The following is a 13,983-nucleotide window of genomic DNA, read 5'->3' as shown; positions in this document are numbered from 1 at the left end:
CTTATAGTTCATGTCCATGGGTCATACTTATAAGTTCTTTGGCTTCTACATTTCCTACACTATTCTTACCCTCCCCCTGTCTATTTTCCACCTATCATTTATGCTATTTATCCTCTGTACCTTTCCCCCCTCTCTCCCCCTCCCACTCCCCTATTGATAACTCTCCATGTGATCTCCATTTCTGTGGTTCTGTTTCTGTTCTAGTTGTTTGCTTAGTTTTCTTTTGTTTTGTTTTTAGGTGTGGTTATTAATAACTGTGAGTTTGCTGTCATTTTTACTGTTCATATTTTTTATCTTCTTTTTCTTGGGTAAGTCCCTTTAACATTTCATATAATAAGGGCTTGGTGATGATGAACTCCTTTAACTTGACCTTATCTGAGAAGCACTTTATCTGTCCTTTCATTCTAAATGATAGCATTGCTGGATACAGTAATCTTGGATTTAGGCCCTTGCCTTTAATGACTTGGAATACTTCTTGCCAGTCCCTTCTTGCCTGTAAGGTCTCTTTTAAGAAATCAGCTGACAGTCTTATGGGAACCCCTTTGTAAGTAACTGTGTCCTTATCCCTTGCTGCTTCTAAGATTCTCTCCTGTTTAATCTTAGGTAATGTAATTATGATGTGCCTTGGTGTGTTCCTCCTTGGGTCCAGCTTCTTTGGGACTCTCTGAGCTTCCTGGACTTCTGGGAAGTCTATTTCCTTTGCCAGACTGGGGAAGTTCTCCTTCATTATTTGTTCAAATAAGTTTTCAATTTGTTGTTCTTCCTCTTCTCCTTCTGGCACCCCTATCATTCGGATGTTGGAACGTTTCAAGATGTCCTGGAGGTTCCTAAGCCTCTCCTCATTTTTCCAAGTTCTTGTTTCTTCATTCTTTTCTGGTTGGATGTTTCTTTCTTCCTTCTGGTCCACACCATTGATTTGAGTCCCAGTTTCCTTCGCATCACTATTGGTTCCCTGTACATTTTCCTTTGTTTCTCTTAGCATAGCCTTCATTTTTTCATCTGGTTTTCGAACAAATTCAACCAATTCTGTGAGCATCTTGATAACCAGTGTTTTGAACTGTGCATCCGATAGGTTGGCTATCTCTTCCTCGCTTAGTTGTATTTTTTCTGGAGCTTTGAAGTGTTCTGTCATTTGGGCCATTTTTTTTTTTTTGTCTTGGCATGTCTGTTACTTAAAGGGGCGGAGCCTTAGGTGTTCCCCGGAGTGGGGTAAGGCTGGTGGCTGCGCTGTGACGCTATATGTGGGGGAGGGGCTGAGAGGGACCAATGGCGCCTGCTCCACTCCAGATTTCGGTCACTCGCTGTGCTACCCACAATCAAATTGAGCCCATCTGGTGCTGGTTCCTGAGTGGGTGGGCTTGTGCACACTCTAGGTCCCTGTGGGTCTCTCCAATGACCTCTCCCGTGAGGCTGGGAGTCTCTCCTGCTGCCACCCCAACCCCTACGGGTGTTTTCAATCAGAGGTTTGAGGCTTTATTTCCCTGTGCTGGAGCCCTGGGTTACGCGGTCTGCTTTGCTCCCTGACATTCATCCCGGTTTATCTGTGCTCTGCCTGTCCCGTTTCCCACCACTCTGAGTCCGGCCCTCTCGGTTTATCTGTGCGCGAATGTGGGGCCGCAGGGTCTGCTAGTGGTCAGACTGCCTGCCCCGTTTGTCCCACACTCTGCCAGTCTCAGTCCCTCCACGGCCACACGAGTCCTCTCTGCCCTGATGCCCGTCTCCGCCCCTCCTACCGGTCTGGATGTATGTTTCTTTTTTATCTACTTGGTGTCAGACTTCCTTGCCCGTTCGATTTTCTGTCAATTCTGGTTGTGCGAGGAGGCGCAGTGTGTCTACCTACACCGCCGTCTTGGTTCTCCTCTCCCGTAATTCAATAATTTTTTTAACTTGTTTTAGAACGGAAAGCCCTGAATGCAAGGCACCGTGCCCCCCCCACCCCATGCCTAATAAACTGGGACAGATAGGTCACCCTATAAAAGATAAGGCTATAAAGCAATAAGTAATTTCATTGCTTGTTTCAGGAAATTCTTGAAAACCCATTTATCAATTGAACACCTTGCTCCTCTGGGTAAATTGCTCTTCTATCAGAACAGATTAGTTCCCTGGGCAAAATGTCATTTGCCACTTATCTACAGTCATTTTTACCAAGACTTGGTTCAAGACCTAATCTGTTAAGAGTTTTGCCCAGTCTCAGCCAGACTCCCACATTAAAAGACCTTCCTTTAACTACTTGGACCCACACTCTGAAATGCTGTCAATATCTTGCCCTGACTATCTCTTTCTTAGACATAACTGACTTTGTCAAAGTGGCATTTCCCCTTAGAAAATGAATGAAAACATCAACACACAGCCAAGTAGTCTTTGACAGTCTATACACACAGACTGTGTTATAACTTGTAACCATCCTGTAAAAAGTATCACAGTTAGGTACTTATTCCTAAAATTCAATGTGATTTCCCCCACTGTACTATTTTTCTTTCATAGCCATGTGCCTCATTGAATCTGCTGCTACCCTGGTTCATTCATGTAGATGTCACATGGCTTAAGGCTGAACTGTATACAATTCCTTCTACCCTCTGAGCTGCGATAATCTCTCTTTTTTTTAACCCTCACCTAAGGATACGTTTACTGATTTTAGAGAGAGTGGAAGGGGTTAAGGGGGAGAGAGAGATCAGTGTGTGAGAGAAACACCAATCGGTTGCCTCTTGTATGCACCCTGACTGGGGACTGAACCTGCAACTTGGGCATGTTCACTGACTGGGAATCGAACCCAACACCTTTCGGTGTACAGGATGATGGTCTGAGCAACTGAGCCACCCAGTCAGAGCTGTGATAATCTCTTGATAGTTCACCTAACTAATATCTCCCCCACCAAATATCAACTCATTTTGTTGAATATTAAAGAATTATAAAAGATGACAATGTGACACTAAATGTATAAACTGAAAACAGAATGCAAGTTCATTAACAACCAAAGTCCACAGGGAAACCAAAAGCAAAACATAATACTTTAAATTAAGACATTTTATACCACCGAAGTACATTTTAAACTATGTACTATGTAGAGAGAGAAAGCAAGAAATATTTAGGGCTCAGTAGTAAAGACTGAATTTAGATGCACACAGATAACTCAGTTAGCTGAGCTCTTTGATATCTACAAATCAGGCATAACTGCATTTTCATATATCTTTGCAAAATCACACTAAAGTTCTGGAAAGTAAAAAACTTACATTATGATGATAAACTCTGCTTGTGCAGTTATTATTACTTGGTAATGATAAATGAAGCAAAATTTCAGAGACGAGGTTTACTACTGAGCCCTAATTACAGTGATTTGGAGAATGGGGTAAATATCTAGAAATAATACAGGTCCAGAACCTTTGTCAGAAAGATTTAAATTATATAAGGTAAACCCAGGACAGTAAGGAGACTTTGTTATCTACTGAGTAGTTCTAGTTTTTAAATAACTGTAAGAACCTTTGGTCTCATGTTTATTGTATCATTGTGTCATTAATTTACAAAAACTAAAATAGATAACAGCTGCAGTCAAATAAAAACATCATAGCTCAGTATAACATACTTTTTCTTTAAAAATAAAATTCCAATTACATTGGGTTATTCTCTCATTTAATCTTGGTTGTAGTAGTTAAGTGTGAGTATCTTTCCAATTAAAATAAAGTTGTGGACCAAAAATAGCTGAAATGGAAAAACAAAATATATGAACCATAGGTGACTCCGTATAAACTATTTGTCTTTAACATTGACTGCAGGGTTTACAATAATTTATAATAATTTCTTTTTATTCACAAATATAGGTTCTATGCCCAGTTAGAAAATAAACATTTCCTTTGCAAATCAAAACAACTAAACCCTCACAGCAATTGCAAACGCACCATTCACTTTAAAATATTAAAATACCATTCAAGTTTAACAACACCGGGTACATTTATTACATAAAATGTAACAAAAATGACTTCCATTCTCATGGCATCTTTATAAGAGGACTTCATTTAAAAAATACATGGAGGAGCTTTCTGTGGAAAAAGAATGACATAATGGCCACAGCTTTGAAAATATAAAGATTACTAATTGGTTTATTGCAATTGCACATGCAACATGATATTGTGCATTTATAGTCTATCAGTTAACAATTCTGGAGCTCTTAACATATCTCCATCCATAGTAACCAGCACCATTAATCCCATTTAGTTGTTTTCCTCCTCATGTAACTGTGTCCCTCACTATCAATAGCTTCATAGAGTTCCATTTTATTCTCTTGTGTTGCATGTAGATAACCAATATAAGCCACGCATAGCGAAAAGGTTATCAATCCAAAAGCCATTACAGGTTTGTTCTGTCAAAGAAAAAAAAATTACAAAACCTCATTAATAATTTGAGGAGACCCAAATACCTGTTGCATTTTCCTCTTAACAAACCAATTCTTTATTACCACACTAGCATTCATATGATATTTTCAAGTGTAATTTATCTAGTTCTTTATTGAATTAACTCAATTCCTGATAATTTAGAGAGTCTGGAAGACTCTTCCTTCTCTGCTCCAGTCTTTCTCCTGTCTATAGCCTGGGCATCTCGGAACTCCACCTTTAGGAAGGTGACAGCTGGCAAAGGGGCAGAGGAGACAGGAGGAGTGGAAATTGGCCCTGTGCTCAAGTTTTCAGTGTTATCTGTGTGACATGGAGAAGTTGCTTAACCTCCTTAAATTAGTTAATTTTATTAGGAAGTGAGGAATGAAGTAGACACGCTATTCGTCTCTCCTGAGTTCGTGAAAAACTGGCAAAAACCCTTTTATGCCATACATTAGGTACAGCAAAAATGGCAATGTATACACTCTTCCCTGGGAACCTATTCTGTCACCTCAAGAAATTTAGTGCCGCAACAGATATGATGCTGTTATTATAACCTTCATTTTCTGCTGGAAAATCCAAGACCCTAAAAGGCAAGGCAATTAGCTTTGAATTTAAGAAAAAAGTTTTTAAATGTAGGAAAGATGTTCACAACTCCACAGAAGTATTGATCTTTATCACTGTAACTCAGACCCTCCTTTTTGAGTGTTCACACTCAACCAATAAGACTTTCTTAGGTCAGTGTGAGTGCGGAGTTGTGATTAATGTTTCAATTTGTATTCTGTTTCTGTCACCATACTGGCAGTTTACTACCACTTCAAAACTTCATAAAAAAATACAGGTCAAACCTTTTCACTTGGATGGACGTCTAAGAAAGGCCACAAACTCAAGAGTAGTTTAAATCTGCAATTCTTAAAATGCATTTGGCAACTAAAAAAACACATTAGTTCAAATTTTTTAAAACATTCTACCTTGATTTAATGATTTGATTGCTAAATTGATCTCTTTAACTGTAAACAGTTTACACTGGCAACCATGTTATTAAAATGATAATCAAATTCAATACATTTAAGTATATTTTATAGTAATTTGATTTAATTTAAATTTACTTAAAAATAAAATTTATATCTATTTAAAAGTAAAAATTTATCAAATCAAATATATTCAATAACTTGTACCAAGAATATTAATGATTAGCTGACTCCCTCACAGTGTACAAATGTACATTTTGAAATTTTTAACAAAATGTTTGCACTTGGCTTTAGGTAAAAACATTATTAATAAATGCTGGAATTGTAGTCTATAATAATGATGAGATTCTCATTTTGCTTTGTTTCATTGGAAGATCTAACTTAATAATACCTCATCAAACATTAAAAATTTCCATTTAATTAATAGAGCTATTAAAATTTTAAATAGGAATTTGAGAAGTTGATCCATGAAAGTACAACCATTTTCCATTAAGTCTCAAATGCCCTTAAAATAATTCGTTTTACATATGTATTTAGTGAAAGTGCATTAAAATTTTCCTTCCACCTGCATTTATTCAGAGAGATCTTAATAGTCAACATAAAATTTCCATGTAAAATTAAATGTCACAGGAAAATAAGAACTTTCTATTTCTGGTAGCCTAGTTAAATTAAACATAAGTCTTATCCTGTGTATATTTCTTACAGGTTTAATGAAGAGCTCTGGATTCACAGCTCGAAATAAAGTTGTCGTGCGGACCCCTCTGAGCCCTGGGTTTCGAAAGTCGTTCTCTTTGGGTGGTTCATTTTTAAAGGATGGAGGCTCAGGTGCTGAAGACATCTTGACTAATGATGATTTATTACCTAAAAATAAAATAAAAGACTTTGTTCTTTCATGATTGTTTTTTAATAATTCTCTTTATAAAAACTATACTAATTTTTTTAAAATTCCAGCCCTGATATATACCAAAAGTGATTGTCAATTATTTTATTTTTAATACATACTTTGTAAATAGTGCTTTAAGTTTTGTTTGGCATAATGGTTAATTTATTTTTCATCTCTCAGAACAAACCAGTGAAGTGGGCAAAAGCTGTTTTCCTACTTACTGAAGCCTAGAGAATTACCTGTTGGTCTGAGTCACACTGTATTTGTTACATAAAGGAGGTACTTGGCTAGCAGTGGGCAATGGGCTATCCACACCCTTCTCTATTTCCTTCCACTTTCAGTCTTCCTCACCTTCCAACCTGACAGAAGTACTTTCAGGACACCAAGCTAACAGAAGTATTGGCATTTCTTTGCTAAATTTCTCCTACAGCTTCATGCCCATCCCACTTTCCCTTCATGTTCCTCCCCCATCCACTAGCCCAAGCACTTGTGCCAAGCAGGAAGGGTCACAGTGTGTCCTCATGCCCCCTTTGCCTATAGCAACTCTCTGGTAAGGACAGCTCTTCTGTTCTCTGAAGCACTCTAAATCTATCTGATTAGATCTAAGTGAGTCTTTTGGCTTCTGGTTCTCCCAGCTGCAGTGGTAACATTTTGTGAATATTTTTCTCTTCTAGGTGCTATTAGGTAAAAGGCTTGTTGTTATCATTTCTGCCACTTAATGATGGGGGAGTCAAGGGGTTGAAAGGGAGATGGTAGGAAAAGAAACCTTTCAAAAAAGGCTGAAATTAGTGACCTACCATACAGTAAATGCTATAAAGTTTAAGAGTCAAACATTCACATTTAAACACACATTGGCGCCTTGTTTATACAAGTATTCTTTAAGTCTCCCATTTTATATACTTCATAAAGCCAATATTTTTGCAATTTTATTAGTTATAGCAGTTTAGTTTTTTTCAAAGGTCTTGTTGCAGTGGTCACTAGATATTTGTGTATCCCACTTAATTGGGTAAACACCTCATCAGGAACATCTGCTCTAAGGGAAAGGATTGTCAACACTTTTCTACACTTGCAAGGACTTCTGAAATGTTCACTGTTGGCTGTTCTAGCACTTGTTCCCTTGCATATTATAGTTATCATTGTTGCCATCATCATCATCATCATCACTTTCTGGTTCCATTTTGACATTAGTTAGCACTCCTGCAGCAATTTTAGATTTGCTAAATCTTGAGAAATAGGTAAATTGACATCTGTAGCCACAGTGCCTTCAAAATCAAACCGATTTGTGAGAGCAGTGACAGCAGCACTCGAGTCCAGAAGAGATCAAATACCACATTTGGTTTGTGATCTTCTTCCAAGTTGACCATAGGGTGTTTCACAGGAATCATGCCTGTTTTCCACTGACATTTCACTTCTGTGGATGGCTCCACAGACCACCAAGTCTCAGTAATCATGCCAATGGCTTGTTTCATTTATTTTCTGTTTTCCCTTCATCATCTAAAGTTAGAAGAGTTGTTTCTGCAGTGAGCTTTCACGGAACAAATTACAGCCTAACTGGATGCCTGCAGAGTGGCTGTGCAGTTCAATGGGAAAACACACGCATGAGTGAAGCATAGGCAAGTGCTGTAGGCAGAGCAACTGTTTATCATCAAGAGGATACTGCATTTTGCTCCTTTCATTCTCTTGTCAACCTTTCTCAACCATTCATTAAACATATCTCTCATCCTTTGGGCATGCACATTAGCTTGGTAATCAGAGGGGAGTTGATGAACATTTCTGAAGCCCTGAGAGTTAACTGACTTGCCAGTGACCAGTGGTCTCATTTTTTGCACCCAGGATGCATTACAGCAGAAGAGATTAATCATTGATCTCAGTTTACCTCCTTTGCAAAGTCCACCTAGGGCATGAAGTATATGCGGTAACAACCTGTAAAACTTAGTTTCATCAGCATTTAAAACATCATTCAAGTTGTAACTAGCAATTGTTTTTTAAATTTCTTCTGCATGCAAGTAACTAATTTTCTCTACTGGAAGTTTTTTTTTTTTTTTTCCTCACTACAACTTCTGAAACAATTCTCTAACATGCCTAAAATTTGTTCCACCAGCACACAGCTGTTTGAAATTCATCATGCCCAAGGTGGGCAAAAAATCCAATGCTTTCTGCTGAAAAAGGGTCCACTTACATGCCCATTTCTTGTGTAAACTTCTTGATACCATACAAAGACAGCTATAAAAAAAAGACTTCACATTTGATTCTGCTTTAGTCCCAGAATCCCTTTAACTTCCACTTCAGTTTTGGCTCAGTCTTTCAAAAATGTTGATGATGTAGGGGGAGTGATGCTAAGTTACTTTGTTACTTCTCCTTTCTTGTGGCAACCATCTATTTCTTCTACTGCTTTAACTTTCTTCTATGAAATCTGCTGGCATTTCACCTTTCCATCTTCATCATCGGAGTAGGATAAATGGCAAGTACAAATGTATTTAGAATTTAAGTCAAAATGTTGACCACCAGATTGCTTAGGCTAGGTGCCAGTGATATTTGTCCTTATGCTAATAATGTGTTTGACAGTAATGTGGGAAAAGAGAAAATTCAGAAAGAAGCAATAAACTGGAAGCAGTATTATAGTCTGTAAATAGGTCATACCTATTAGAAATGCAAAGCAAGAAACAGTTAACACAACATCCATGTTGTTAGGACTGAATCATAACCTCAGAATATACCACAAACAGCCCTGGCTGTTGTAGCTCAGTAGATTGAGCAGGGGCTATGAACCAAATGGTTGACGGTTCCATTCCCAGTCAGGGCGCATGCCTGGGTTGTGGGCCAGGTCCCCAGTGGGGGCCTCGTGAGAGGCAACCACACATTGATGTTTCTCTCCCTCTCTTTCTCCCTCCCTTCCCCTCTCTCTAAAAAATAAATAAATAAAATCTTTAAAAAAAAAAAAAGAATATACCACAAACAGACACTGGGGTATTAGATAAAAATACTAACAAGGCCTAAAACACCAAATATACAAAGGTAAAAGTCATGCTCACCAGGATTTTGTATTGAGAAATAGCTGCATGTAATTAAAACAAAGCTATCTAGTAGAATATGGTTTAAAATTGTTTACTGGGAAGAAAAACAAGGTGATGGGAGACAAAGGTATAGGGAACATACATTGTAGAGCGTAAAAGGGTCCTCAGACCATAGCTATCACGTACGTTGTGTTGGTGATAATGTGTCAAGAATTAAGGGTGATTAACTCACTCCTCACCTTAAGTCCAAAAATATGTATATTCATATATATATGTGGCTATGTATATATAAACAGAGAGAGAGACAGGCTGGTTACAGCCAATAGACATTTCAGTATGTCACAATTAAAGGGATGCAATGATGTTGAATGTCATGAAATTCAACTTATACCAGATGTCTATAAACTATGTATAAAGAGTGCTCTAACATGAATTGTAGTGAATTTTAATTCTAAAATTATTCAGTCTCCTCTTATCCTTAACAAACCTACATTTCCTTTGCAATGGACGAAGAAAATAATTGTCAAGACAGTAGTTATTATACTGCAACCCCCAGACATCCACATTCACCTTAATAATGTGCTATATAATATTTGTTAAACTCTTTACCAGAAATGACAATTAAAGAATACCTGAACTGCAAACCACTGCAAATGTTTACTGAAAGGACATTTATAAATTTAGGGATCACCTACTACACTATACAGGGTGGGGCAAAAGAGGTTTACAGTTGTTTGTATGGAAAATAATACAATAGTTAACAAATAAAATTAAACTCTGTGTTTCATGTACTCACAACAAAGAATTTTTCATACCTGCCTATAAAAAAGAGCTAAATTAAGCTGCATTTACTTCATCAGTCCCTCCCTGGTAAAAAGTTCTGTACTTTTTTCTCTTCCCCAACCTCTTGTGAAGGAAATATGTGATAGGAAAAGGAAGCAGCAAAGATAAAGGACTGCCTCTCTTCACAACTCTCTATGATGGTCATTCGCACCTCAAAGTGTGAGTGAGAATGGTGCCCGCACTGGAACAAACACACAATTGGCGAGGCTGTACAAGATGGCCCGAGTTAGAGTCAGGACTAGTCATTTTTGAATGGTTTTCTCTCCTTCAGTAAAATTCATACTTAGAGGGATGATCCAGAATGTCTTTTGCTGGCATAAAACTGGCATGACTATCTCCATTACAGTGTACAAGAAAATTAGACCATGATACAAAATATGTTACTTTGGAGAAAAATTTAATCTTCAGATATTCATTTTTGGAATAAGTATCTCAATAAATGAGATATCAAAACAAAATGATCAGAATCATAGAATGTTAGCAAGAAGGAACCTTAGCGACAATCAAAGCCTTTCTTTTAAAAGATGCAAGGAATTATAAAATGGACAAAATATTTTAATCAGATGTAAATATACTTGCTATTTTAGTTTCACACACCACACTATCTTATTATTTAAGAAAATAACTTGAAGTCTGGGGCAGAACACCTTAAAAATAATTTAAATTAGAATAAACAAATCTGGGATAGAAGCAGAGCACTTGATATCTTGAGGAGAATTGAGCATATCCTCAAATTCCAACTTTGCTATTTATAAACTGGATATGTTTAAGTGACAACCTCTCTGGGCCTCAGTTTCCACCTTTATAAAAGGGGTAATATTATCTATTGCATAGAATTATTGTGTGAATTAAATGAGAAAACATTTCTAAAAGGATATGTTCAATAAATGGTACCTATTGTTATCCTCACCATCTGGACCCTCTTTTAAACACAGAGAAACCTAGACCCAAAGAGATAGTGCCTTTGACAGTGGGAGAGTGAGAGAATCCTGGTCTCTCAATTTCCTGCCCACCCTATTCCACCACTTCACCCCACCTCATTCCTAAACCGATTAGACTCTGCATTTATAAGTTATTACAAGATTTAAGAAACATAAACTTGTAATCACTTAAACTTTAAAATGGATTCTGTATTGTTTTTAGTGTAAAAAATACTAGTAAGAAGTACCTTTCCATCTTACTGTACTTAAGAATTTACTGTACTTTAAGGTTATGACAATGGCTGCTGTGGACTGAGGGCTGTAGCATATTATTTGGGTCCCCTCTCCTCCCATCCTGTGGTACCTACACTCTGCTGGCCAGGACTCAAGAGACACATACATTCCAAGCCTCCAGAAAGAGAAACTGCATTCAGTTGAGTTCCAGACATTGTCTTGCAGGGGGAACACAGGACTCAGAAGTTGCAAAAAGAGGCACCACAGGTGAAAACCACAAAATCATTTTCTGTAAACCGAGTTTGGTGAGCTAAGGCACCAAGAAACGGTCCAGGAAATAAGAAGGTTCTTTTTTTGTTTTTTTTTTTTTTTCCAAATGAGTAAACTTTTTCCTTTTATTTGAGAACTCCATCCAAGCCTCAGGCATACTCACAGAGTAAAAGCATAAGACATGAGAATAACGAGAAAAGAATGCAACTGCTGTAGAACCTTCCATCACTGCACTATTCAAGGTGGTAGCAACTAGCCATATGTAGATTCTTAATTAAAATCAAAGGAAATTTAAAATTCAGTTGCTGTCATAACAGCACATTTTAAATGCTCCATGGTCATATGTAGCTACCTTACTGGACAAAGCAGGTAAAAAATCTTTCTATCATTGCAGACAGTTGTATTGGATGGAACCGCCCTATGTAAAGTTTCTGGCCTTGTTATCGAGCTGAACAAAAGTTCATCCACCAATTATTCTTTATGATCTTTATAATCAAATAACATCTGGCAGTTTGGAGGGTTCTTAAGTAAGGTGGAGGTGTCCGAGGACGCGTCACTGACCAGAGTGTCCGGTGTGAGGGGCGGACAATGGGCCCTGGGGGTCAGAGATGTCCGAGACTTGGCTCAGGGTGCCCCCGGAATGGCAAGGATTTGGGGTGCTCGACCGAACGCCGCCCTGTCCCATGCCCCCGGGAGTGAGACGCACAAAGTGTCCGGGCCGCGAAGGTCACGAACGAGCGCGCGGCGGGGAGACCGCCCAGACCTCGCCACCCCGCAAACCCAGCTGCTCACCTGCCAAAGTGTCACCTCCTTTTCGCCCTCGGGAAAGAGGGCCCTAACGCCACCCGGGCTCTTTTCCACAGCGGCCCCTATCTCCCGGAGGCTGCAGCGCAGGGAGGCGGGAACTGCAGGGACGCAGCTCCAGCAACCTCCCGGGCCCTCCTGCGGACCCCAGAAGACTGGCCGGCTGGAGTTTGCAAGGGCTGTTTTTTGGTTTCTTACTTTTTTATCTTTAGTTTCCAGCCTCACAATCCCGAATTGGAAACCCACAAGGAGGGGCTGAAGCCTTTGTTCTTGTTGTCGCTGACGTTGGTGACGGGAGTATCCTGCCGAAGCCCTCAGATGTAGAGCTAAACACACGCCTGGCCCAGGAATCAGGGAAGATGAAGAAGGATCCTGGAGAAGGTAGAGCGATTGCAGGTCCAGCTGCTCCCAACAGCTCAGTGCATAGGCATATCAGCAACAACCTGCCACAGTAGTTGCTGCTTCCGTTTTACCTTACAAATCTCCCAAGTATCTCCCTTGTTGCCCAAACTAATCAGGAACAGACGGGAAAGGGAATTCTAGGAAATGAAGTTCAGCCTAGACAAATGGACACTTTACAAAGCCACCACGAAGTTATTCGTTATGTCTCTCTTTTCTTTGAGGAAAAGAAGATGGAGATGTGTTTCTTATAAGATTATTTTCACTGGATATAGAATTTTACTTTTTCACTTTTTTTTAGTATTTCCATAAGTCATTGTATTGTTTTCTGGAGTCTACTGTTAGTGTTAATTAATTAGCAATTAGTCTTATTTTGTTCTTTGAAAGCAATGAATCTTTTTATCTGGTTGCTCTCACTATGGTCTTCTTTTTGTCTCTGGGTTTCAGTAGTCTTACTATGATCCACCTAAGTTTTTTTTTCTGTATATTTAATACTGTTCGGGGTTCATAAAGCTTCTCGAATTTGTCTTGATAACTTTCATATGATTTAGGAGATTCTTAGCCAACAATAAAATCTTATTTCTTTCTATTTTCTCTCACCTCTCCTTTTGGGACTCTAATTATTCATATATTACAACTTTTCTCTTTGTTCCAACTGTCTCTTTTTTTCCCCGTATTTTTCATCCTGTTTTCTCTTTGTACTTCAACCTGGGGTATTTTCTACTGATTTATTTTCCAAGTTGCTAAATCTCTCTCCAGTTAATGTGAGATAATAAAAAAAGGCAGTCTGCATATTCTGTTGTCTCTTTTTATGATGGTAACTTGTTAAATTTTTTCTAGAGAATGAACAAAATAAACAAAATAATTTCTCTAGCATAGCTGTTCAAAATTTTCTAATTAATTTTATAATAATAATTTAGAATAATTTTTTCTAATTACTTTCTGGTGGTAGCATATAAATTGGAGATTATTGTCAATTTGGGGCAGCCTCCATTAAGTTTCTCCATATTTGGAAGAATTATCCAGACTAAAATCTCCTTGATACATGAAACCTCATTTCTCCTCTATAACCCACATCCTTCTGGTGTTGGGTTTCTTTGGACGCATATAAATTGCAATGAAACCTCATTTTCTGCACCTTTGATTAAGGCAACGAGCGAGTGGGCACAGAGGGCAATAAGATATTTCTTGGAATCACAACACCTTGCAATAACTTAACTCTAAACAAAGGTGAATGTGAACCACACAAATATATCTCACTAAACCAAAACTAAACCTGCA

General features: G+C 38.3%; 1 protein-coding gene across 2 annotated transcripts; it reads right to left on the bottom strand.

The window, feature by feature from the left end:
- Nucleotides 1–3,967: 3,967 nt before the first annotated feature.
- SMIM8 (small integral membrane protein 8) lies at nt 3,968–12,759 on the bottom strand. 2 transcript variants are annotated; one of them, XM_024551688.3, is made up of 3 exons: nt 12,292–12,759; nt 6,039–6,196; nt 3,968–4,354 (listed from the first exon to the last, which is right to left on the bottom strand). In XM_024551688.3, exons 2-3 carry the CDS (start codon nt 6,171–6,173, stop codon nt 4,196–4,198), a joined length of 294 nt encoding a protein of 97 aa, XP_024407456.1. In that variant the 5' UTR covers nt 6,174–6,196; nt 12,292–12,759; the 3' UTR covers nt 3,968–4,195. The 2 variants fall into 2 exon arrangements, with proteins under 2 accessions (XP_024407456.1, XP_024407453.1); XM_024551685.3 differs by lacking the exon at nt 12,292–12,759 and adding an exon at nt 12,061–12,283.
- Between the last annotated feature and the right edge of the window lie 1,224 nt (nt 12,760–13,983).

This window comes from Desmodus rotundus, chromosome 11 (assembly GCF_022682495.2).
Source record: "Desmodus rotundus isolate HL8 chromosome 11, HLdesRot8A.1, whole genome shotgun sequence".
Lineage (NCBI taxonomy): Eukaryota > Metazoa > Chordata > Mammalia > Chiroptera > Phyllostomidae > Desmodus > Desmodus rotundus.
The sequence above is the reverse complement of the archived record's forward strand: the minus strand, read 5'-3'. Positions and strand labels throughout refer to the sequence as shown.